General features: G+C 50.0%; 1 protein-coding gene across 12 annotated transcripts in view; it reads left to right on the top strand.

The window, feature by feature from the left end:
* Astn1 (astrotactin 1) overlaps positions 1–26,722 on the top strand; it is a 283,974-nt gene extending 257,252 nt beyond the window's left edge. For 9 of the 12 annotated variants that reach the window (XM_048809978.1, XM_048809981.1, XM_048809979.1 and 6 more), the window contains 6 exons: positions 2,490–2,623; positions 6,622–6,773; positions 7,851–7,986; positions 14,053–14,153; positions 21,252–21,435; positions 24,364–26,722. In XM_048809978.1, the coding sequence (XP_048665935.1) occupies positions 2,490–2,623; positions 6,622–6,773; positions 7,851–7,986; positions 14,053–14,153; positions 21,252–21,435; positions 24,364–24,601 (945 nt within the window). In that variant the 3' untranslated portion in view covers positions 24,602–26,722. Of the gene's footprint in view, positions 1–2,489; positions 2,624–6,621; positions 6,774–7,850; positions 7,987–10,385; positions 11,006–14,052; positions 14,154–21,251; positions 21,436–24,363 lie in introns of those variants that run through there. The other 3 variants (XR_007349995.1, XR_007349996.1, XM_048809982.1) reach the window with 3 other exon arrangements.
* Positions 26,723–26,733: the final 11 nt, after the last annotated feature.

Genomic DNA, 26,733 nt, shown 5'->3' on the forward strand with positions numbered 1-26,733 from the left:
TCCTTGACCTCTCTCTTTTCCTCTCATTCAACTTTTTACAGTTAACTTTAACCCAGGATTCAGAAAGCATAAACTCTCATGGAGTGGTGGGAATCAAAGGTAGAAAGTTAAAGCATTTGAAGAAAGGACTTTTGTTTTTCCACACTCCTTTGGATGGAAAATCTGGTCATGATGCTCTCCTGTTAAGACACTTTAATGTCTTATCATCGCTCTTGAAACAGAATCCCCTCCTTACCTCAGCCCATGTGGCCCTAGTAACCCAGCCCTATCTCCTTCTCGCTGCTTAGCATCCCCCCACTCTGTCTCTGTAGAGAGACTGGGCTTTTTCGGTTGATTTTAGAACTCAAGTTTCATCCAGGCCCATGTTGTCTTAATATTGTTTATTCTACCTGTGGCACTAACCCAACATTGTGACAAGATGACTTTTGACCTATTCCTCAAAGCCCAGATAAAAATGTCACCTCTCACAGAGACCTTTCCAAACCCCTCCACGGGGTTTCCCACCCTTCCTTTTCCCTCCTGTACCATGTGCATCTCAGGGCCTTGCCTCTGGAGGACTCTGGAGTCCTCCCTCAACTGTGAGCATCTGGGTATCTGCGTAACTTCAGTTTGCTTGTTCATCATCTGGCTGTAAGATTCATGCAGACAGGGGCCCTGTGTGTCTCCTGCGTCCTGTCCTTAACACTTGACACAGGAAATGGCTCTTCATAGGAGCCAAGTAATTGTTGATTGAAGGTTCCATCAGGCAGCAGTCACAATTTCTTTGTTATTCAACTGACCTCAAAGAAAGTCTGTTTCCCTAGTTTTCAACCATGCACCCTTTGATTTAGATTGGGTTCAGTTAGACACGTCACAAATTGAGCACCAGATGGTGGAGGCATTAATCAAGAGCCTCTGATGTCCATCCAGCAGGTCATGTTGAGCTCAGGTCTGGGTGCTGCCCCCCTCACTAGCTGGTCACCCTGAGCAGGTCACCCAGCTTCTTTAACTCTCAGAGTCATCCACTGTTCTTCATGATTACCAAAGTGCTAGCACCAAAGACGGCCTTATAAATTACAAACTCTACAAAAGTGATCATCAGGAATTGATGTTCCCTAAAAGCTCCCACCTCTTCCGACCTAAGGTCGTCTACACTGCACTCAGAAAGAATAGAACATGGATCGCTGCTCCAGGTTGAGGTATTTGGGTTTTTTGTAGGGTTATCCTTTCCTCTTCCCTCCTTCCTCCCTTCCTTCTTCTTCCTCTTCTCTTCTTTTTGATTTTTTGGTGTAAACTCTTCCAGGGCAGCTAGGCTTCGTTTCCCCCCCGTTTACCAGTCGGGTGTGGATGTGCAGAGCGGAACGGGGAGAGTCCTCAGAGCAGGGGCGGCTGCAGACGCAGAGTGGCCCAGAGGGAGAGCTCTGGGCTCCGTGAGCCTGGAGCAGCCACCCCCCCAGCTCACCCTGACCCGGGGGTGAGGACCCCCACTAATGGGTCAGAACCCCATCAGAATCCACCTTTTCACCCTGGAATTGCCTATTCCAGAGTTCGGTTACCTCAGCGGTCTAACTTCATCCACAACTGAATGGTAATCAGCTCCATGAGGGCCATTGTGCTGGGCTCTATGGCGGTCACCAGGTTCTACGTGAGACTCCACCCTGTCACTTACAGACAATAACAACGGATAGCATTTAATGATGACTAATGTGTGCCCGGTACTGTACTTATGTTATTTCACTTGGCATGTATTATTCCACTTAATTGTCACAGAACCCCTATGAGGAAAGTGCTATTTTTATCCTACCTTATCACTGACAAAACTGCCTTCATGTAACGTGCCCCAGTTCACATGGCAGAGATTGACAAAGCTGGAGTTCTCACCCAGGACACACTGACCCCAAGCACACTTCTCAGCCTTTGTGAGACATGGCTCCCCCCACCACCACCCCTTAATGGTCTATTGAGAAAGAGTTGCCTAATGCCCCACCACGGCTCAAGGCAGAATTTGTTGCATTTTGTAAGTGGTTTACAAAGTGTGTTGAAGAAACCGGAAGGGAATACTAGGGCAAGATGGGCGGCAAATGAGGATGCAGATGGAGGTATTTGAAAAGGCAGAGTGCCTCTGGGCAGAGGAAGGAGTGGGGCAGGCCAGCACTCAGAGATGTGTTGAAAGATGTCATTGTTCCTGGAGCCTGGAGCTGGTGGGTTGAGTGGTAGAGCCCGCTGGGAGGGAGATGGAGGTGGAGCACGTCTTGCCTCCAAGGTGACACCTCTCAACCACAGGGATGAGCTGTTATGCTTAAAGGAGGGGGACCTCAAGGTTCTCCAGGGCTCAGCTCCCCAGAATTTCTTATCCTGAGATAAGAATCATAGCAAAAAAATGGTGCGATGGTGACACAATGCGCTCTCTGGAGATCAGTCGGGGTGACGCAGAGGCTTGATACGCCATCTCCTGGTCCTGACGACCCAGCCCTGGCTGCCCGGTGCTCACTCTCTGCTCTCTTGTGCAGCTCTTACAGGAGGCCACCATGAGCTCCCTCTGGTGCTCGGGCACTGGAGACGTCATTGAGGACTGGTGTCGCTGCGACTCCACCGCTTTCGGGGCTGACGGACTCCCCACCTGCGCACCGCTCCCACAGCCTGTGTACGGTTCCCTCGCTCTGCCTCTCTCTTGTGTGCATGCCTCTGCATCAGTCTGCAGAGAAGTACTGAATGTCTGCTGTTTACAGAGCAATAGGCTGGGTACTCAGGATTGGGAGGAAGAACGTGGCATGGTACCTGCTTTCAGGGAACTGTTACTGTACAAGAGATAATGCGACAAGTGTTACAGACATTTAAAGACAGTGTGAAGAGGAGTGGCTGGAGTCCAAATTTGGGCAATGGTGAAGGCTTCATGGAAGAGGTGGCACTTGAACTTCTCCTTGAATATGAAAAAGGAACAGCAGGATGGTTAAGAGGTTGTAGGGTCACAGTGCTGTTGAATGGAGGATGTTAGAGGTCTTCAGTGAGATCTGATAGACCAACAACACTCCCACCCATTACACACTCACTGCACTCCTGGCACTGTGCAGAGTACTTAGATATTTCTCCACCCCCTCCCATTTAATAGACTAGGAACTAGCTTCAAATGGATTGGATAATTTCTCCAAGGTGATAGAGCGGGAAGTAGGGCCATGACCCAGAGGCCATGTTCTCAGCTGCTTTTGTCAGTTTGCATCACTGTGACCCAAAGACCTGAGGAGGAAAGTTTATTTTGGTACATGGTTTCAGATGTTCAGTCCATGCCTGGTTGACTCCATAGCTCTGGGCCCAAGGTGAGACAGAACAACACGGTGGAAGGGCATGGTGGAGGGAAGCTGTTCAGGACATGGCGGGTATAAACCCCAAAGGGAGACCTGCTTGCTCCAGCCATGCCCTACCTGCCTATCATTACCACCAAGTTAATCCATATCAGTGGTTTAATCCACTGAATATGTTACACCTTCCATTCCCTTTCACCTGTGAAAATTCTTGCATTGTCTCACACATGAGCTCATATATAAACCTAATATATAAGCCATAACACCATCCGTTATAATATGGGAGGACAAAACTGATAGATGATTTGAGTAGAAATAATAGGGTCTGGTGACTGTGCATCTGAGGAGGAAGGAGAAGCTGAGAGAGACCTTCAGGCTTAAGACCTGGCTGGCTGGAAAGAGAGAAGCCACAAAGCTATATGGGTCTGTGGAGGCCAGTTCTATTTGGGCTTGCCTGGAGCTGTGTGTGGGAGGGGAGGGTGGGGGATGGTCCTGCAGATGGTCAGTGGGCAGAGAAGGATGGAGCTCTGTGGAAAAAGTAAACCAGAGATAACCAGATGTCTGCCCATCCCCCCACATAGGAGATGGGCCCACAGCTCTGCGAAAAGATGCTCTGGAGCAAGTATTAACTGTGAGGAGCAGAGGGTTGGAGATGAGCATTAAGGGGTGTCTGCATTTGAAGGGTGAAGAGGAGGAGGTGCTACAGAAGTGCCTGAGAGTGAACATGTCCAATATCCTCCCCATCCAGGGAAGACTAAACAGAACAAGGCAAGCCGAGGGCCAGGGCCCAAGGCAGGACTCTGCTTAGCCTCTGTTAGGGCATCTGCCATGCTGGTGAAGGCACAGAATATGCATCCAAAAGAAAGTGCTGGTAGGACAAAATGGTGGAACAAGACCCCATGGGTTGGTAAAGCAAGGAATCCCAAAGCTAGCAGGACCCATGGTAACTGAGGGCTGAGTAAGCAGAAGCAGGAGGCAGGAGGTGGAGGCCAGGCCTATTTCATGGAGTGAGGTGGACGTTAAAGGCCCAGGACGGAGCAAAAAGAAAATGGAAAGAGGAGAAGATGTTGGTAGAGTGTCATTCCGAGCCAGTGCCTTCCTTCTCTCTGTGGGTGGTTTTAGATTCACCAAGCACTGGCTTCTTGCTCTTTGTATCATAACTTGGACTTTTGGAGTCAAAGGAGAACCAAGGTCATTAGTAGTCAGAGTTCTTTCATCCAGGAGAAAGGGTGCATCAGAATCTCAGGCTGTTGGACTGACTTACCAGGTAGAAAGCCACCTTTGAAAGGTACCACTGAAGCCAGCAAAGCTATCAGGTAGACACAGGCCCACCCATTGGCCCAAGGCTGGCTTCATCTCTAAACCTGCATTTACTAACTATCATAGCTAAAGAGCGGTTTGAGTTAAAATATCATAAACAGGAAATGTCTATTAGGTGCCTCACTTTTCTTGTCAACTCTGATCACTTCTTTCAGTTACAAACATCAGTTTCTTGCATTTTAATTGGTAGTTGGAAATAGAAACACACTCTAATTTTACACAAGTCTGTGTAAATCACACACACTTCTGTTTCTCAATAGGGGTTGGTCTTAGTCCATATTTTCACAGAATTTGAGTTCTCAGAAGGCTTAGTTAGTTACTTAAGCTGCCTAGCGCTTTTTCTTCAAAATAGCATTCTGCATATGACTCTAATTAATGAATTTGTCAATATCCGCACTGTTTTGGGTTTATTCCATCCTAATGTCATATGCAAACTATGTGCTCCTTCATAGTAGCCACTAGCAGGAGAACATGTGTTTTCAATTATTTTCCCACTAGCTAAACCCCTTACTATTGCTCCCACAGTGTCCTATGATTTCTTGCTGAAGTTTTTAGCATGTATAATTGTATATTTCTATTACCCAATAAGCTACATAAAAGTAGGGGCTAGAGCCACTGTGTTCTTAGGATCCAGCACTTCCTTGCAAGGAACAGGTACTTCATAAATATTTACTGAATTAAAATAGAACATTGCAGATGGTTTGAGGTGATCCACAGTGTCTTGCCCAGTGGTCCCTGAGAGCAATGAGAGTCATCTGGGAGCTGAGTGGTGGGCAGGAGGGCCTGAATTGCAGATGGTTGTGGGATTCAGAAACCGAGGACAGGAGTGAGTGGCAGGGATAATTGTTAGGGGCCTGGGGAGGCTGGAGAGAGCAGGAGCTTGGAAAATTCTCAGGATCCAGTGGTCTAGAAAGAAGTGGGGAATTGGAAGCAGAAGGGAAACCTGAGCCCCCTAGAAGAAGTCAGAACAAGGCAGTGAATTGAAACCACGCGGACAATCAGGAGGTCCACACCAGTGAACGTCAACAATGATTACTGAGACTCTACGAGGTACAAGGAGGTCAGAGATGGCCAGGCAGAGCCGTGGCCAAAGTGGACAACTCGCAGAGAATGAGATTTCAAATTGCGAAATACAAGTAGATGCTGGAATTATAGCATCAGGTTCACAGAAACCCAAGAGCAAAGGCAAAACGAACCAGAACTGAACAGGCAGGTTTAGGACACTGGCCAGGGAGAACTCGACAGCGTCCTCACACCCTCTGAAGCCCTCCATGGGCACCACTTCCAAGCTGCCGGTGGAAGATGGGGAAGAAGCAGGATGGGGGTCAAGGACGACAGGACAGATCCCAGTGATGCTACAGAACCTAAACTAAGTGTGGCCTTGTTAATGCAAGGTTCCCTTGGTCACCACCTTCAGGAGGACACACATTGTCTTAAAATTTCTCAAAAGAAATCCAGAAATTGTATTTTCAAGCCATATAAAGGCATACCTTTGTAAGGGCTTTATAGGGGACTCGGGTTTCCCTCCTGCTTCCGATTCCCCACTTCTTTTTCGACCACTGGATCCTGAGAATTTTCCAAAACTACCCCTACCCATGTAACATTCATTCATTTATTTTTATTTGTCTGTTTATTTACTTACAAATGTTCATTGGGTTCCTAATCTGTAACAGGTGCTTAGAGGCATAAATCACATATCAAGGATCTTGAAGAAACGTACTGTCTAGTGAAAGAGATGGGCCTCCAGGGAAGTCATTTTAGTAGCTTAAGCAAGAAGAGCTGGGGTTGTGGCTCAGCCGTAGAGCGCTCGCCTAGCACATGCAAGGCCCTGAGTTCAATCCTCAGCACCACATAAAAATAAATAAATAAAATAAAGGTATTGTGTCCAACTACAACTAAAAAATAAACATTTTAGAAAAACGAAAAAGGAAGAGTATACCATGTGCCAGTTGAGAAGGTGCCCAGTGGCCAGTGCAGGTCTGAGCTGGGTCCCCATCTCATGTCCCCTCCTGTCTGCACATAGGCTGAGACTCTCCACGGTTCATGAGCCCAGCAGCACCCTCGTGGTCCTGGAGTGGGAACACTCAGAGCCACCAATCGGGGTGCAGATTGTGGACTACCTCATCCGTCAAGAGAAGGTCACCGACAGGATGGACCACTCTAAAGTGGAGACAGGTGAGCGTGCCCTGCACGTGGGCTGGTTTACATCTAAGGTAAAAATTAAAGAAGAACGCCCAGCCTCCGGCTCTGCCCCCGTCCCCGGGACCCAGAGCAGTGTGGGAGGACAGGGAAGCTGCAGCTGCTGTCTCTTCCAAGCAGCAGCCTGTCTCGTCCATTTAAGAGTCTTTGCGTGGGGAGCGTCCAAGAGTCTTGTTTTGATTTTGCCTCTCTTTTTGTTTATAAAAGAGGTGTCCATTTCATTGCCTCTAGGCCCACTCACAAAGAAACAGCAATACAGTATGCTAGTTATCCTCTCCCACAATTAGGAAACAATTCTCTGCTAACCACTCTCATGATTACAGAAAAAAAATTTCTTTGCTAATAACCCCCTCCAGGCGAAAGCATGTGCAAACAGATGCGCTGGCTCAGGGTTTTGTCCTAAAGCAAACTCTGTTTTTGTTGGGTCCAACTGAGAGAGGGAAGCCTTAAAGGAATGGAAAGGCACCATGAAAAATGTCCCAGGCCTTGTTATCTCCCTGTCTATGCAGAGGAAATGGTCAACACCACCCCTGAGACTCATGCTGAGATGCCGTCCCCCATCAGGATGGCCATGTCCACAATCAGGGTAAATAGATTCTGGTGAACTGGCCACTGAGACACATGTGGGTCCACCAGGTGACTGCCTTCAGGCCTGGGGAGTGGTCTACAGCTCCTCCTGAGGTCCTTCTTCTGGGATACACAGGTATCATTGAGGCACGGCAGTGACCCACCGCCCAAAGTAGCTAGGCTTTTTCCACTCCAAGAATGTCTCATGAGAGAGTTCACAGATATGGTCTGTACATTTTACCTAGGTTGTTTCTGAACCAGCTCAGGAAGAATAGGTCTAAACTGATAGGCTAAATAAGAAACAGTTAAAAAAAAAAATTCCTCTGGGTCTCTCCTCATCCCCTCTTTTTTTTAAAAAAAAAAAACTAGGAATTTAAGGAGATTGGGATTGACCAATTTTGATAAGTTCTCATTGAGTTGATTGTATGTTGTCATTGTTTGGCCTTCAGTTTCTCATGCCTTTTCCAATTCTTTCCCTCTGGATAGAAACAGTGTTGAGTTTCGTGGACGACATCATCTCTGGAGCAAAGTCCCCTTGTGCCATGCCATCTCAGGTGCCAGACAAGCAGCTCACCACCATCTCTCTCATCATTCGATGCCTGGAACCCGACACCATTTACATGTGAGTAACCCACCCCTGCCTGGAGATTCTTTGCCCGAAATGTTCAAGGCTCTTTACTGGTCCCCCTTAGCTACTTGGGTTCCTTTAGAGTCTTGGCAAAAGATTTGGAGGCTCTGAAGTCTTGTTCCCAAGGAGCCATTAGAGAGAACCTTCTTGAATGCTTAGGCACTGGTAGGATCTAGGAAGACAACCATCCTGTCCCTTCAGGGGGTGGCAAGGTAGAGGACAGACATATAAACAACGGATTTCAACATAAGGTGGAATGGCTAAATGTTTGAAAGAAGAGCAAGGAACTCACTGAAGAAAAAAGAGGGAAGCCATTCCTCCCAACCAGAGCAGATGGCCTCTACCCAGGTCCTTAGACGTCCACAGCTGGAGAAGCACGGAGAAGGGAACACAGGCTGAGGACACAGCAAGGGCAGAGGAGAAGGGGCACGAAGGGGCACGAAGGAAAGTAGCGAGTGGACCAAAGGGGGAGCGGGCACCTGAGTAAGAGGCAACGGAAGAAACTGAGGCAGACAGAATTGGTGAACACCGAACGTCAGAGGAGAACATTGATTTTTTTTTTTTTTTGAGGAAAGAACATCAAGAACTGTGCTTTAGAAAGCTAGCATTAGTGGCACTGAAATAATTTATAGAACTTAGAACTGGCCGGCATTTTTCTTCAAAGAAAGTATTGTAAATGACGCCTATTCTCTCGGTGATCCCTTCCCCGTCTCTCCCTGTGCTCTCGGAACAATCGGACAATATTTGTGAAGCAGAGGCATAAAAGACGCCAAAAGAGGAGAGATCGTGATAGAATCTAAGTCATGATGGAAAAATCTGGGGGCGAAGGCAGAACTCACAGTGATGCGGTGCTGGGGCCTTTTGACCCCATCAGTATGAAAAGCATTTCACAGTTTACAGATGAGGTCACAGGAAGAGAGTCAGGGTTTCCAGAATAAATCATTTCCATTTCCACAGTGAGGGAGTTCAAAGACGAAAGTGCTGGGGATTCGAGTGGCATTGATGGCCGTGAGCTTACTGCTCTGGCTGAATACCTTCAGTGCACTAGTAAGAGCCGGAAGTGGAGGCCATGCGTAGAGAAAGCGAAACACCTGGGGACAAGGGACGTCTGGGGGATGGGGACGTGTGTGCAGGTGTAGGTGACAGTACTAAGACCAGGGGAGGCAGCCTGCTCTTCCAGTGATGGTGGACGGTCCTCATTCCTGTTCTGGTACTGGGCAGCTGTGGTCCTCCCCTGCTGGAGAGCCTGGGAAACAAAGAGGATCTGAGAACTCACACCACCAGCCCTGCCAAACCTCCCAGACTCAGGGAAACTCACATGACCCTTGGTGATAAGGGCTCAGGGGCTCCGGCCCACTGTTGGCTAGGGATTTCCCAGTTCTAAGGAGCCGGAGGTTGGCATAGTAATCTTTCAGGAGTGCCAGGCTTTACCCAATCGGGGATGTAACTCATGTCGGCCCGATTTGGCTTTGTTTCCGGATCAGAGGTCACAGGCCCCTCCTGTCCTCACTCTACTCTCCTTGGTGACCCCCTAGTGCTCCCCTCCTGTGTCTTATGAGACACAAACTTTCTGTCAATGTTGATTATTGAAGGAGACCCTGCCTGCGTGGGGTTAAGGAAGGAACCGCCGGCCTCCACAAGGTGGCGCTGCAGATCGCGGAGAGAGGGTGAGGTGGGTGGCCTGGGAGGGACTCCCCATTCTCAAAGATGCTGGGAAGCCTGTGCTTCAGGCCCCGGGACGGGGAGAGAGCCCTGGATGAGGAGCTGGGAACACGTGGGGCCCCAAGCCTGGTTTTGTTTCTAGCCACCAAGGGACTGTCAGAGCCTTAAGCTTTCTGCAAGGAGCGTTCTTATCTGTAGAACAGGAGGAAGGCAGCTGCAGGGGAGCTGTATCCTGGGTGTGTCTGGGAATCCTCTTTGTCCCTGTGAGCGTGGAGTTATTCCTGTTTTAGAGTTGAGAAAACAGGTTGAGCAGAACTGAGTGATATTCTCAGAATCATGCAGCTAGTTATCTGGGGTGTGGACGATGGATAGGAATTGGATCAGGGTCTGGGGTTCCCCCCCCCCCCGCCGCTGTGTCTTACCCCAGCCGCCCAGGTTACAGTGAGGACCTAGCAGCTCGGTCTGACTACGGCACACAAAGGCAAGAGCTGGCCTCAAGGGCCATAGAGGGAAAGCTGCCTCCAGCCGGCTTCCTTAGTCCTCTGATGTATTTTATTTAGGGCATTTAAAAACGGCCTATTCTGAGAATGTCCACGGCACAAACACGGTTAAGAACCTCCGGTTGAGAGGAATCCTAAAGTGAGTCTGTCCAACCCGTTCCCCTTACAGAATGGGAAGGTGGCCCCCAGGCCTCCAGCCCACTGTCCCCTCATCACCACACCCACCCACAGGAGAGCCTCTGACTTCTGGACACGTGACAGCAGACAGATAATTCAGGAATGGGATCAGCAGACACCAGGCCTGGAGAGGGAAAGCAGGCAAGCAGCCCGACTGGAGGCCTGCGATTACCCTGTGCATTAAGTTCCAGGCCTCTCAGAGCCAGCTCTGGAGCCAAACCAGCCAGTGCCGCACGCACACACCCTCACCGATGTCATCACCACAACTCTAACTACGCACGGAACAGTCCCAGCCCCGCGGCCATGGCAGGAGCCCAGAAGCTTCAGACGAAGCAGTAAATGGATTTACACTTGAGCCCCCTGGATTGGGAGCAAGGCTTATCTCTTCTACCCAGTAATCCCAGCTAACCCTCTTACTGTCCTGCGAGTGTTCAATGGTAGAAACGATGATGCTGACAATAAACAGAGAAGCCTTCCTGAAATGACAGCACGTGGCATTTCCACATGAAAATGTGCCATGTGCTCCTGGCCCTCACCGCACAACAAACTGGCCGCTCCTCAGGATCCCCAGGGCCCAAGGAGCTGGGTCCTCAGGTCCAGCTCCGTCTTCACTGGGAGGGTTGCATGGAGCATTTCTTCCCTAGTATTTGCTTCATACCCACCAAAAAAAAAAAAAGATCAAAAAAATAAAATAAAATAAAATATGCTTTAAAATTTAAAATAAAAGTCGTTTAGAGGTTGGGAACCTAATTTTTACGATAATTGCCCAGAGTCACGTGAGAATTAATGTAAGCACAGGCACTTTCGTTCCAACTGGAATTTACAGTCAGGCAAGGTATAACGTGTAGCTGCCCAGAGGAGCGGGGCAAGCTTGGAGTTGGGAAGTGAGTCCAGCCAGACACCAAGTGAGGCTTCATCTGGCAGCCAAGTCGGTACCTGAGGCTAAGGACTTGGGCCAGGGAATCTGCCCAAAATCATGGGACTCGGATTGACATGGTGGGCCGCAAGGTGAGCCTGCTAGTGGATGACCAGACTGCAGCCCTGACCTGGAGCTCCAAGGCCACGCTCAGGGCCCTGGAAGGAGAAAAAGCAAAGAAAAGCAGGACTGGATTGCAGGGCCTCAGCCATGGATCCCAGGGCAGGGCTCACAGGGTGGACAGACAAAATTAGGGAGAACACGTGCTGGTGGAACCAAGAGAGTCCAACAGGTTCCTGCCCTAGCCCATGGCCAGGCCAGCCCTAGGGCAGCAGCCTGGGGAGGCAGGGCTTTGTGCTTCCTGGTTCCGATAAGAGCAACTGCAGAGTCAGGGAAGCTTCCACAACAAAGGTCGAGCCACCCATCCCTGGGCAGGAAACGAACTCCCTCCCTAGAGGAGGGTCCTCTCCAGGTTTGTGCCACACTAGATCCTTGGACTTTGTGCCTTCCTGTACTTCGTAAGGGCCCCTGGGAACTTCTCAGCATGGGATCCAGACCACGAGTTACAAGTCTGCACATGCCCCTGGTAGCTCTGGGTCCACCCCTGGGAAGCTCTGCTAAAGGTGGCCTGGAACAAGTGTGTGGAGAGAGAATGGGCACGTGCTCCAAGACCATGTGTGAGATTAGACTCCAAGTGGAGCTGGTGCCAGGCATGTCTGATCAGGGCACCAGCTCCTGGATTTGGTGTCCTCACCCGTAATTCTAGAAACAGGACCAAGATGCTGAGGATGCATGAGAGGAAAGGCCATGGCGGCCAGGGCTAGCCCAGCACTGTCCCTGGGAAGTGTGTGGCTGGTGTCAGGAGGGAAGGGCGGCAGGACCCCCAGTTCACGGGTCAAGGTGGAGGTTGGTGCCGCAGTCCGGCTGCAGCAAAATAACCCGGGGGGGGGGGTGACGAGCAACTTGTGTACATTGATACAGCAGGAGTGGGAGCCGTTTATTGTAGGACAGGAGCGGTATTTATACATTCCACACAGCTTATCTGATTAACATAAACTCGATACAGCAGTCAACCCATAAGGAATCTCCACACTTAATGGCTCGCTGGCGTGACTTCACAAACCACTCCCTCTGCATCATGCCAGGCGCCGTCCAGACTTGTTTACAGACTCTAACAGGTTGATGCTAGGTGAGACCCTTGACCACAGCATAGGAGCACAGGCCAGGGGACTGAAGTGAGCCCTTGCAGACAGGGTGGGAACGCCGAGTGCTTGGTCCTGATTGGTCAGTGAGGGGGCGGGGAGTCCTTTAGGAATCCAGCAGCTGTGGTGTGGGCTGTACAGTGCTGGACACAGGCGGGTCACTACCTGCAGGGTTGCTGGTGGATGGAGCCTGCTCGGGAGTCCCTGTGATGCCCGTGTGGGGGTTCTGGGAGGTAGAAGAGGACGAATGACATCTCCCGGCACACGGGTCCTTGCTCCGACCCTTCTCTGGGTCTCTTTATGGAGAGGGAGTGGTGGTCATGAGGAACACGTATTTCCTGAGAGTCATTAGGTCATCTTCACCAGTTCAACTCTGGGGCCCAGCTACCGTTTACCTGGGCCACTCCACCTTGTGACATCTCTCCTCCTTTCACCTCTGTCCCTCCCTGTCATTCTGCCAGGAGGAATAAAAGCCCACATTTGCCAATAAATCCCAGTCTCCTGTGGCCACAGTGGAGGGAAACAGGCAAAAAGGGCAGCACTCCTGATGTCCCATAGACGCCCGTCCTCTGGAGGTCCTGGGAAACTGCAGGCTTTATTCTCCGGGTATGTGGAAAAGCCTCTGAGTCGCAGGCCCTCGACTCTCCCCTCTCCTCTCCATCCAGTTCCATCATGGGGCAGGAAGTTCTGCGTGCAATCTCTGATGGCCAAGTCCCCACACTGCTCCGGAGGTTTCCTTGGAACATGTCTTCGCGTTGTCGGGGCGCAGCCTCCCTCTGGGTTCCTGGCCCACAGTGGGCAGCAGCTCGGTGGGGCAGAGAGAGCTGCACACGGGCCACACAGGGTCCAGCCACCAGCAAGCCAAGGGACCCTCCACTCTGGCTGTTGTCTTGGTTCCTGCATGGAAGTGTCAGGGGAGCACAGGGCGGTGCAGAGCGGAGCAGATAGGGTTCATGTTGTGTCACCATGTGTCCAAGGACATAAACTCTCTTGCTCAGTAGTTGACACAATTAAACCGGCATCGGAATCCCCTGGAAGGGAGGCAGAGGTGGTGGAGCGGGTCTGTAGGTCCTCTACTCGGAGGCCAAGGTGGGAAGATCACTGGAGCCCGGGAGTTCAACACCAGTCTGAGCAACATAGAGAGACTCCATGTTAAAAAATGGAAAAAAATAAAATAAAAAAGGAAGGAAAAGATTAAAAAAAAAAAAAAACACACTAAATAGAAGAGAGGAGATCTGGAAGGCCCGGTAAAGCACAGGTTTCTGGTCCCAGCCTGATTCAGTAGGTCTGGGGTGAGGCCAAGAAAGCTCCCGCAGGATGCTGAGGCTGCTGGTCCGGGCCTCACGAGGACAGGAGGGCCCACACCAGGGTGCTGTCCACAGATAGTGCACCGGGACAGCAGATTCCAGGCCCAGGCCACAGGAAGCAGTGAGAGGCCGTGGGCTGGGTGCTTCTGACCTGAGTGATGGCGGTAGGTGGCCTCAGGATGGGGACCGCAGCCGGGCTCACAACCTGCCCCTCAGGAGAGGCTGGGCTCCACCAGGGCGCAGAGCCCCCACCCCAGCCTGTGTCCTCTGCCAACGCTGTTCTGCCTCCCTGCCAGGTTTACCCTGTGGGGCGTGGACAACACGGGCCGGCGCTCCAGGCCAAGCGACGTGATTGTGAAGACCCCGTGTCCCGTGGTGGACGATGTCAAAGCCCAAGGTAAGAGACCAAGGTCAGCAGCGTCCGCCAGGCGTGCCCAGAGACCTCCCCTGCTGTGATGGGGCCACAGGTGTCCTGCAGAACCACCTGAAGGGGGTGGTCGTGGGAAGGGGAAGACAGCCAGGCCTGGCAGATGCCCGACTTCCTTCCCAGCGTTCCTCCTCAGCCTCTGCCCTCTGCCATGCCATACGCCATCATCCCCCAGGCCAGGGTCAGGGAGGCCCAGGAGGCACTGAGGAGGCCCTGGCACCTGGTGCTAAAGTACGTGCCTGGAACCTGCAGCCCGAAGGTGCCCACGGGCCTCTTCTTAGTCTCTGTGCGTCTGATGTTGTTCTGATCCGCAGCGGAGCAAGGCTGCAGGTTGAGTCATCGTTACATCCCCCTCCCTCCCTTTGCAAGTGCTTGTAGCTCAGTTCTTGTTAGACTTGTCCCTCTTCAGTACAAGCCCACCTCCCTGAGACACACGCATGCTCTCACACCCACACGCACACACACACCAGGGTTGGCTCTGGCAATTGGGAAGAGTTGGTCTGCAGTCAGCAGGCATCACTCACAGGGCGCTCCCAGGCTGGTCTTGCACCATCTCTGCTCTAAGGTTTTCACACCCCACACACCTAGAATTCCCTCGGCCTGGTCACCCTTCTGCAGGGCTCCACACTAGTTAAGAGTGATCTGATCAATTGTCAGTATCTATCGGGTAGAATCAACCTCATGGCTTTGGCCTATCGACACAGACATGAACCCATGGAAGAGTAGGCTGTCAGATTCCAAGAGGGTCATCTTACTTGGGCTCCTGACTCTGGTTATCATCTGATTGATCAGCAGGGTCACAATCCCAGAATGCCAAAGGGTGACATCAGGATAATACGAAGTCAGGCAGAATAGTGACCTAGACCTGCTTTAGTTAAAACCACAGATACCGTAGCACTGTGCGACTTGTGTGAACCTTTTCAGGTTTAACCCACGTGGCACATTGAAGGTGTGATTTCCATGCAGACTCCTTAATAAATTGCCATTCCCCTTGTGACAAAAAAAATAGTTAATAGTCATGTTAGAACTTCCATGGATGGCCCTTGTCCATCCACATCTCCAACACCTCCTTACCCACCCTCTGCCCACTTGGTCAGTCTCTGCATTCCTTTGCACAAGTTGGTCCCATCACTTCAAGTGCTCCCCACCCTCACTCCTTCCAACAGACTCATCTCAGCCTGCATGTTCCACAGTGTTGCTTCCGCAGGCCACGATGGGGCAGGAGTCACGGTCAGGTGTCCTTGTTTCTTTCCTTCAGGACATCCCTTCCTGTTGCTTATTATAACAATTACAATGTCTGTTTACCTCACTAGAGAGTGAGCCCCATGAGGGCAGGAGCCCAGCCTCTTTCCTACCCCATTATATCCGTATCACCTAGAAGGCAGCGTGGTTGGCTGGCTGACCTCAGAACTCAGTCCCTGAAGGCAACAGCTCAAGTTCACACTCCTGCTCCATCATCCACCTTCTTGACCTTGAGAACTCTGGCCTCAGTTTGCTCATCTGTGCGTACCCCAACCAATGAGGTTCTAGTGGGAACTGAGTTAAGTAATCTAAAATGATAATTTAAAAAGCTACATGAGTGTCTAGAGTCTGCCCTTCAATAGGAACTCAGCATTTTCTGAATTAAAGGAAAGTGAATTTCATAGCTGTGGAAACTGAGGTTCAGAGTAAGTCGGGGACTAGCTGACCCGGAGTCCCACTTTTACTCTGTTACACTAAATACTCTGAGGGCTGTTTTGCGAAAGATTGAAAACTTTTCCTCTATTTCTAAACGCTGATGAAAAATGAAAGCTTACCTAAGAAAGGAGACCAGAAGCTTCTCCCTTCAGGACCCTGCGTGTCACTGGGATGTGCTGCAGGATGGACTGTCCCCGAGAGGAGTGCCTGGGGCAGCTCAGGGGTCCTCAGGCCTCCATTTCTTCCTCTAAGCTGCAGGGAAGCAGGTGACCACAGGTGCCTCAGCTTTTTCTGTGCTGGAAAGGTTGCAGGTGACTTTGCAGGTGGTGGCAGCCACCGTGGTTTCTGCCGAGTAGGTGGCACGCTGGGGAGGACAGGGTGGTGACAGCAGGTGGCAGCGAGGTAGCATGTGCCACCTGCAGGGTGGTTGGTGGGAAGCAGTTGGCCAGGCACAGAGCTCGATCCTGTTCTGTCTGGGGCTCCTTGGGGTCAGCTGCAGTCCCTCAGGGTGGATCAAGATGTCCCCTGCTTGTGCTGCCCCCGGAAAACACCCTGGAATCCCAGCAGACCAGCTCGGGCACAAGAGCCAAGTTCGTGCAGAGAGAGTGAAATAACCCTTTCAAGCCCTGGACCCTTCAGCCAGGAGGAATCCTGCACCAGGCAAATCTGGAGATTAACGAGTTGGACTAACTGGCGGATCCTTGCAAATTAATAAGCTCTAGCAGTTCTGCGGAAAAAGCCACGTGCCTCCCTCCCTCACACCCAGATGGAGACCATAAATACCATCATCCGCTCGGGTCTGAGCTTAAATCTAATAACAAATGGGAATTGCCTTTTAAGTGGCCCCCGAGCATGACTTCAGCTCCTAATTACCCAGCCAGAGGCCAGACGCTCTCCTTTATGTGAAGATCTTTCCTAAAGGAAATACCTTCTAGGAATTCTTATCCTATCAGGACGGTAAAGCCACTGGGCGTTTGTGCTCCATCTGGGGGCGCCAGCAATGGCCATGTGTGCCACCTAGACCCACCCAACCCCAGCAGGTGCCAGCTCGTGGTGGTGGTGAGCTCGTCCCCCAGGCCAGCGTGAGGGTTGGGCAGGGCCCCGAGCTCCACGAGGAGCGCCAGTCCTCCTCGTCACCCGGCCGCCCTCCCTGGCACCAGGCATCGACACATGGCCATTCCTTTATTTGCTGCTTCCAGAGCTACTTATCAATCCTGGCATTAGAGGCTGAAGAAACAAAAATAATCAGACTTGATCGATTTTTTTGAGAAGTTTTTCATCAGATTTTATGTATTTATTTTTTAATATTATAATTATATAATAATAATTTGCTGGATAAATTAATATAATATTAATTTATCCAACAAATATCTGGTCCTTACAAAATATCTATCTCAGACATTAGGAACAAGGCCCTGGCCTCCTGGAGGTCATATCTGGGCAGGGACGACAGACGACAGCAACCCGAGAGTGAAATGTCTCCTATTTCAGACGATGGCGTATCTCATGGAGGTCACTGTGTGGGGTAGGGCAGAGGAAGTGCCGAGTGCATTTTGGCTGCGATGGCTTGGGCAGAGGTGAAGGAGGAGGCCATAGATATCTAGGGGACATCATACCAGAAGCAGCAGTACCGAGATTCGTGGCTTGTTGGAAGAAGAGGAAAGCTTGTGGCCCTTGGTTCACGTTTGAAGAGAGGAACGGGGCAGGGCAGGTGCTCCCAGAGGCTCTGGGGCAGGTGAGGTAGGGCCTGGTTGTCATGGAGACTGGATCCTGGGATTGCCCGGGAGAGCCCTGAGAGCTCTGAACAGGATGTGTGATAACGGCAAAGGTGCCAGGAATCACGTCCCCTGCCACCGTCCTTCCTCAGCAGAGAGTGCCACACCAGAGCCTGGGATCTGGGCCGTCTCCCTTTGTAAGAACTAACACAGTGGCATCAGAGCCGGGGTGGTGGGGGCACCCCGACCTCCCCGGCCAAGCTGCTGTCTGATCCCATTTTCCCTGCCCTGGTCATTCCTGTCTGAGCCGCCCGGCCTGTCTCCCACTGAGTAGCTCTTAGAACAGCCCCCTGCTTCCTTCTATCTCAGATCCACTGACTTTCCACCTAGGTCCAATCAGAACCATGTCCTCTACCAGGGACAGTCACTCCAGATTCCTCACCCCAAGACTGGGCCTCCTGTGCCTTAAACTGGCTATACACAGCCAACTACCTAGTGTCAGTGTGAAATAGCAATGGCAGATAGACACACTTTAGAACTTCAACTCTAGCCTAAATTGGCTGTGTGACCTTGGGCAGGTAACTGGGCCTTTCTGAATCTCCTTATTTATAAAACAGGGACATTTACATCCATCTGCAGGAGGGGTAAGAATTGAAATTCATGTATGTAAATTTCTTAGCACTCACAGGTCTTTAATAAATAACCAGAGACACCACAGATCATCATCTATCACTGTCCACTTTATGTCTTGATCCCATTTTAACAACCTGAAAATCTACATGATTTCTGAAGCAAAATTATTTTTAGTGCAGCGAAATGTGTCGGCTTTAAGTTATGTTGCTAAAGGGGTGACGTAACCTGCCGGAGAAGCCTGCCCCTGAAGTGGACTCATACTGCACCCAAGGTCATGAGTTCCATGAACTTAGCTGACATTTTTGATTTTACTGTATTTTCTGGCCCTGTGCTAGCTACCTGGGGCACCAAGAAGTTCAGATCTGGCTCTGTCCTCACAGACATGGACAAGATAGACAAGCCAGAGAACAGCTGCACAGGACCAGAGAGTGAAATATCTCCTATTTCAGATGATGGCATATATCATGGAGGTCACTGTGTGTTCACTCCCCCCACCCAGGACACTCCCAGGTGCAGCTGCCATTGCCAGGAGCCCTGCAGCCACGTGGGGCTGTGGCAAGGAGCGGGCTATGGAGCCTCGGGGTGGGGGGGGCGAAGGCTTTGGCTCCCGGGGACGTGTTTCTTCATCCCTAGAGTCAACGCCGGGTGAGACAAGCCTTGCTTCCCCAGCTCTGCTCCCAGCCGTCGAGGAAGACCAAGTCAGTACGTCTCCTCTCTGCAGCTTTAATGAGAAGGCGTGTGATGGTCCAGTGCTGTGAGCTGCAGAAGGAAACATTGTACTGAATCATTGTCCCTCTGCCACATCACCAAACTCAGGCCTCTTTGAGGCCAAAATACTGGAAAGATAAATCTCACTGAAAAAGGACTCACGTGGAGCTGCAGAGTGCTCTAGAGGCCACGTCTTCTGTCTGCCCTAGGGGGCTCTGGCAGAGGTGCTGCCTCCGCAGAATTGCTTCCCGGGGTTCACGCAGCTCACCAGTGACCTGCTGGTGCTTCACTTCCTCCCTGAGCAAAGGCCACTGGCGGCTTGGACCACCGTCACTTTTGCAGACCACTCATACCCAGGCATGTGCAACCTAGAAATGCAGGGCTATAATCCTCAGGGGAGCGAACTTGGACGGGAGCTGGTCTTTCTTTCTTTCTTCCTTTCTTCCTTTCTTTCTTCCTTCCTTCCTTCCCTCCCTCCCNTCTTTCTTTCTTTCTTTCTTTCTTTCTTTCTTTCTTTCTTTCTTTCTTTCTTTCTTTCTTTCTTTCTTTCTTTCTTTCTTTCTTTCTTTCTTTCTTTCTTTCTTTCTTTCTTTCTTTCTTTCTTTCTTTCTTTCTTTCTTTCTTTCTTTCTTTCTTTCTTTCTTTCTTTCTTTCTTTCTTTCTTTCTTTCTTTCTTTCTTTCTTTCTTTCTTTCTTTCTTTCTTTCTTTCTTTCTTTCTTTCTTTCTTTCTTTCTTTCTTTCTTTCTTTCTTTCTTTCTTTCTTTCTTTCTTTCTTTCTTTCTTTCTTTCTTTCTTTCTTTCTTTCTTTCTTTCTTTCTTTCTTTCTTTCTTTCTTTCTTTCTTTCTTTCTTTCTTTCTTTCTTTCTTTCTTTCTTTCTTTCTTTCTTTCTTTCTTTCTTTCTTTCTTTCTTTCTTTCTTTCTTTCTTTCTTTCTTTCTTTCTTTCTTTCTTTCTTTCTTTCTTTCTTTCTTTCTTTCTTTCTTTCTTTCTTTCTTTCTTTCTTTCTTTCTTTCTTTCTTTCTTTCTTTCTTTCTTTCTTTCTTTCTTTCTTTCTTTCTTTCTTTCTTTCTTTCTTTCTTTCTTTCTTTCTTTCTTTCTTTCTTTCTTTCTTTCTTTCTTTCTTTCTTTCTTTCTTTCTTTCTTTCTTTCTTTCTTTCTTTCTTTCTTTCTTTCTTTCTTTCTTTCTTTCTTTCTTTCTTTCTTTCTTTCTTTCTTTCTTTCTTTCTTTCTTTCTTTCTTTCTTTCTTTCTTTCTTTCTTTCTTTCTTTCTTTCTCCCTCTGGAGAGAACACTAGAGATCCAGGGGCTCCAGACAAAACGCAGCAGCCAGCTTCTCAGGAGGATGTGGCCAGTCCCTCGGAGCACCTTGTGTACTCCTCTCCCTGTTTCTTGCCTCATTCTCTTTCTCTTTCCTCCTGCTTCCCTGGGATTGCATCTGCCAATCAAGTGTGAATATTCGAGTTTTTGCCTCAGGTTCCAAACCTTTAGGAAACCTGGGTAGAGACAGAGTATTGTGACTGAACTCGACCTTAGAGGTATCCTAGTTGAACACTTTTATCTTAAACAAGATAAAACTGAAGGTTGGTGGGGCAGAGGCAAACTGAATCATACAAACCATTTTCTCCAGCCTTTAGGTTGGGTATTCTTCAACATCACACGCTCACACGAACATGTGCATATGAAGACACATATGCATGCACAAACACACATGTGCATATATATTAAATATGTGAAACCTTATTGATAGTCACATGCTGTGGAACACTGTTTGGTCAACGCTAGACATGCGGCTTATGCAGCAGTGGTCCCATAAGATTATAATGGAGCTGAAAAATTCCTGTCTTCACATAGTGACGTTGTGGCATCATGATGCTGTACCAGCAGAATGCATTCTTGTGTGTTTGTGGTGACGCTGGTGCAAACAAACCAGCTACACTGCCAGTCATACAAAAGTCTTGCACATGCACTTATCTGCAGAACGTAACACTAGATCTGGCAATAGATGGCTATGTTATTGATTTGTATATTTACTATATGCTATTTTTTGTCATTATTTTAGAGTACTCCCACTTGTAGAGAGGTTGCGCCAACCGCAGCTGCATACATCTCTTGTTCACCACGTCCCCTGACGCACCCTTTCTCTTGCGCCTTAATCTCTTCTTGTTTCGTGCATCATGACCTGGGAACCTGTAGTCCTTATGGAGCACAAAGCTTAGGTGTGCAGTAGGCCGTACACTTTAGGTTTGTGCAAGTCTGATGTTTGCATAATGTTGAAATGTCTCAGACCCCCTCATTAAAGGATGCATGGTTCCTTTGCTTTTTCTTCCCTCCTCAGAAATAGCAGATAAGATCTACAATCTCTTCAATGGCTATACCAGCGGGAAAGAGCAACAGACTGCCTACAACACCCTCCTGGATCTGGGTTCCCCCACTTTACATCGAGTTCTCTACCACTATAACCAGCACTATGAGAGTTTTGGAGAATTCACATGGCGGTGTGAGGATGAGTTAGGCCCCAGGTAACCAATGGACTGCACTGTCTCTTTTAAAGGTTTTTTGTTTTGTTTTTTTTTTTTCAAATTTTTGTACTTCTAGCTCCATAATACTGTTGCTGAGATTTCCTGCATGAGCTTAGGTGCTCAGAGAAATAAGTCCTCTGCTTTCTGATGGCCTTGGTCATGCAGATTAGTTTGTAAAGCTCTTTAGGCAGCCAAGTCATGAATGCATTTCCTGAACTCAGGAACCCTGTGCTCCTGACCTGCTTTGCCCTCTGTATCATGCCGATGCTTAATTCCAAATGCCAAAACTGTAGGAGCCCAAAGCTCAGTCTTGGGAAAGGAAATTAGGAATTTATCAAGAAGTTTATCCAAAAATATTTATTGCACAAACTTTGCATATGTTATTTGCATAGTACAGACCTATTTTGAGTTAAATTCCGCATTCTCTTGGAAAGCAATATGAGAGTTGTTAAAGGCCCTCCTTGACCTTCTTTTGCCCTAAGTTGCAATGGCACAGGGCTTACCAGCATCCCCTGGCCCCAGGCTGCTCCCCTCTGCCCTCCTTTCTTCTGACATTTATTGAGTACATACACAGTTCTAGGTTAGGGAGAATAAATGCCGCAATTTGAATAGTACTAACATTGCATATTTCATCTTGATTTCTAAGGGCATTTGGAGTCTTTGTAAATTTCTCTTTTGTAACTCAAGAGTTAGAAGGAAAATTGGTTAATGAAGAAAGTGAGCAGGGGAAGAAATGTGGGTCTCACTGTAAAATCAAGCTGGCTACTGACTGTTCTGTCTCCGCCCAGGGGCCTCTTTCTGTGTAAAACTGGTCTTTTACAGAAGAAAAAAGATGTTAGAGGACATTGTGTTGTTTCATTAGCCCATAGAAAAATAAAGTTTTTCCTCTCAGTGTCAGGGATCTCGGGGAGGACCAAAGGAGAGGGAAGTCCTCTGCCTTCAGCTACATCAACCCACTCTGGGGCTAGCTGAGAAAATGGGCCTGTGGGTACAGACTTCCCGTGAGCAGTAGAAAGGCTTCCGTGGTGGAGACCTCCAGATTGAGTTAAGGGTGAAAATACTCGGAGAGTTGTGCTGTTTCCAAGAAAGAAGGCTCCAGGGTCCGAGATGGCCAAGGGCAGACTCAGAGTAATTTTTATTGAAAAACCAGAACGTGAGCCGTGAAAGCCTCCTCGAAGGCTCCATGGGGTACTTCAGCTTGCTCTTGGAGGGGGTGGCCAGGATGCCTCCCGCATGCCTCCTGAAGATGTTTCAGAGGCTGCTCTCCCTCTTCCTCTGCTCCTGTTCTTCAACCCCCCCCCCCAGGAATTTGTTAGCAATGACTGCCATACAGTAGGATGGATTAAGAGGAAGGGCCACCAATGTCCTGACTGCTGACAACTTTCGGAAAATCTTCTTGGCCAAGCAGCAGAAACTGATGATAGGGTATAGATCGTCAGACTGAGAAGCTGTTTAGGCGGGGGAGTGTTGTTTGATTGGCGCTGACCTGCCATTGGAGTCAGGAAGTGTGCCCTTCCCTGCAGTGACTCCCCGCCACTCTTGGCCCCTTGACTTTGCTGACAAGCTCAACACCTTCCCTCCGGCATCACCCTGCCTTGCTTCAGTGTGGCCTCTTAGGAAAGCAGGGAGACCGCCCCTTGGGGACGCTCACAGCCAGGACAGAAGAAGAGGAATGAAAGGAGCATGGTTATTGTCCTTTGAGAGTTCATTCTAAATAGGGTGCAGAAAACTTCCAGCTTCTGGGAGGAATTGTTGATTAAACTAGAAAAGGGATAGTTCTCTGCATGAGCCCAGCAGTCAATAAACATCGCAAGGCGCATTGTTGGTTGGGTGTTCCAGAAGAGCACGGTGCAGCCTCACATGAGCTTGATCAAATAAGAGAATCTTCCTTCATGAGCTTCAGGTCACTTAGGCCTTTGAATAATTAATAATAATAATAATAATAATAATAATAACAATAATAATAATAATAATAATAATAATAATAGGTGAGGGAATCCTTCTGCACTCATCCTAAGTGTTGAGTGAGAGCCAGGGAGGCCTGAGGACCAGCTCCCAGGCAGCCTGGTCTCTGACAGCAGGGGGTGCCAGGAAGAAGGGGCTGCAGGGGTGAGCTGTTTCCCCAGCTCTAGGCCAGAGGCTCTCACTCTGTATCCTGACCCAGGGGGGTCACTGCTTTCCAGGTGTGTGAGCTGAGGCAGCCCACCCCCCACCCTGCTCTCCAAGCCCTTCTTTCCCACTCTTTTGACCGGGGCTTACTGGTGTTGACGGTGGCCTCATGCCTCCTGGGTGAGATGAGAGTATGGACCATGAGCTTGCCTGGAGGTTAGCTAGGTGACATGTGCCACTGACAGTCTTCACTGCCCAAAGACTGACCCCATGTCAATGTGAGCTGAGGGCACAGCTGTCCTGGACCTCACTGTGCCATCACTACCTCAATGCGGGCACCAATGGTCACATTGGAAAGTCCCCTCAGTGCATTCTACCGGCTGCTCTCACCAGCTCAGACAGAGCCTTGGAAGGGGACATATTCAGCAAAGCACAGCACTTGTCATTTAGTGATGATGAATTAACGGCTTTAAAGAAAATTGATTTGATTTGTCTTCCAAGACTGCCGTCCCCATCATTCTAAAAGGTGTATGCTCCCGCTAAAATATTAGGGTTTCTTTTTTTTTCTCTTGTTTATTTTTTCTTATTACATTTTCTCTCCTTTCTCTTGGTGCCTGCCCCACTGTGCTCAGTCAGCCCTTCATTCCCTTGTTCATTACCTGGATCTGCTGTTACAAGTGCCAAAGATAGAACAGTCCACAAAGCCCATCAGCCCCTGCCCTCTTGAAGTTTGGAGTCTCACACTCATGGTGGCTCTCTGTCCTGCCTGCCTGCCTTTCTTTCTTTCTGACCTAAGTATCCTCCATGCTCCGTCCACAGGAAAGCTGGCCTCATCCTCTCCCAGCTCGGAGACCTCAGCAGCTGGTGCGACGGACTCCTTCAGGAGCCCAAGATCGGCTTGCGCCGCAGCGCGCTCAAGTACCTGGGCTGCCGCTACAGCGAGATCAGGCCCTACGGACTCGACTGGTCAGAGCTCAGCCGGGACCTCAGGAAGACTTGTGAGGAGCAGACCCTGAGCATCCCCTACAATGACTACGGGGACAGCAAAGACATCTGACAGCACGGGGCCAGCGAGTGGCTGCCAAACTGGGGCAGGAGAGCGGAGGGGGACATCTGGGTTGGTTTGTGGGTTTTTATCATTTTTCAATGGAACATCGAAAGCTCCAGAGATGACACCTACCCCAGGGAGGAAGGGGTCCTTTCTCCTTGCGAACTTCTTCAGTCTGATGCGCTCCATCGGCACGATCCGTAAGCCCGCCAGGCAGTGGCTTCATGCAGCACCAATTTTTTCTTAGAGGGTTACTTTGGGACTTGTTTTGGTGTTAATTTGTTTCATCCTTCTTTTTTTTTTTTTAAACCCCCAAGAGTCCTGTCAAAATGCTCAAGAGTTCTGTCATACTCCCACAAAGGTTCCACCTGGCTGAGGCACCTGCTCTTACTGAGCTCCTGAGTCCATTGCAACTGGGGACAGAGGCCAAGCTGGAGAGCTAGGCCTGCACTGGGCCTGACCTCAGGCCTTCCTTGGGAAGCCTCTGGCTCTGGGAGCCTCAGCCCTGCTCACAGAGGAAGACGAAAAGCAAACTGGGGGACTGGCCCTTGTGTGTGCATCGCGGTTTCCCCCAGGCCTTCCTCCACCCCTCAAAGGTGAAACCTCGCCTCCGTGATCGCCCAGTGGGCCTCCTGGGTTTCTAGGTCTCCCATTTTAAGCCAGGACTAGGATCAAATCTCCCTCAATGGGGCTCTGCTCTGCCCTCTGAACACCATTATCTTTCAGCAGTGACAAGATGCCCCCTGTGAAATCTCCTGGAAGGAGGCGTTCCTAAGTGGCAATCAGATGTCACTGCCAAGTGCACCTTCAGAGACGTCTCCCTGGGAGACTAGCTGGCAGTTCACAACCTACTGAAGTAAGCAGAGTGCAGCATTTAAACAAACAAACAAACAAACCCATGCCTCCTTTGAAAGGACCTCTTCAGACCACTAACGTGCACCCCAGCGCCTGCCCCTCACCCGGCAGGTGAGGCTGGGTTCACGTTTGGTCGGGTCCAAGAGGGGTTGGCACGTCCATGTCAGTGTTTCGGTGAACCAGAGCTGTTATTGATCTCCAGAAAGGTCTGTCCTCTCCCTCCCCTTGCTAAACTTGCTGAGTTGCTGGTTTTGCCAGTGGTTTCCCTGAGGACCATCAGCGGGAGGGTGCCGCGGAGGTCACCACCTTCTGGCTGCTGGCATAGCAGAGTTTCTGTGCAGCCAATCAGCGCTGAGCCACAGCCCCACCCACTGCCTGAGCATGGCACAGAGACCCAGCTAAGGGGAAGCCAGCCCTCAATGGCCTTAAATGCCCACACCTCACTTTCAGCCACCCTTGCTTTGTCTGGGACCCCTTATGTGGAAACCCACGACAGAGGTCAGAAAGGAGGTGCAGGACGTATGAGATGAACCTGATTGACTTTTCCTAACTGGGAATCAGGACAGACAACAGTTTTTGGGGGGCACTCTGGATATCCTTGAATCCCACAACAACCCCCTGGGGAAAGTGCTATTCTTGTCAAGGTCTCAGTGAAGAGGAAACCGAGGCAGAGAGGCGATGCGGCTTATCCCTGTCCTTCGAGTGCTGTGTGCTGAGCCACAGTGTGAGTCCAGGCTGTTGGACTCCAAGGCACCGGGTCTAGCAGCCCCTGAGCCTTACCGCTCCTCAGGACTGTTGCTCAAAGCACTCAGCCGTCCCAGCTCTGAGCTCCACGGGGACTTCCCCAGAGGGCTACACCTTTCCCAAGCGCCATGGCACAGATGTGGCCACTGTGCAGTGGAACAGGGAGGAGCCGTGGAGCCAGCACCTTTGACCCGCAGCTCTGTAGCCCATGCCTCTCACCAGTGATGGGAACAAGCTAGGGTGGGGCGGAAGGCCCAGACTCGCCTCGATCGCTCTCCTCTTCTTTCCAGAGAAACCTTGAATGATGTGCTTCATTCTTCCTAATGCCAGGGCCTCAGAGACGCCCCTCCTTCCAGAGCAGAGAACATGGCTGCCCACCTGGGGTGGATGAGGGCCCTCAGGTAAAGTGCCTCCAAAGCAATTGTCCACCACTGCCACGGGAGAGGATGCCACGGGCCGAGGCCATCCTTCTGTTCAAGTCTGTGCAGAAGACGGCATCGGCATGTCGACTTGGAGTAGCAGGACAGCGAGGCCCCCCCCCC

Source organism: Marmota marmota, unplaced genomic scaffold, assembly GCF_001458135.2.
Source record: "Marmota marmota marmota unplaced genomic scaffold, marMar, whole genome shotgun sequence".
NCBI lineage: Eukaryota > Metazoa > Chordata > Mammalia > Rodentia > Sciuridae > Marmota > Marmota marmota.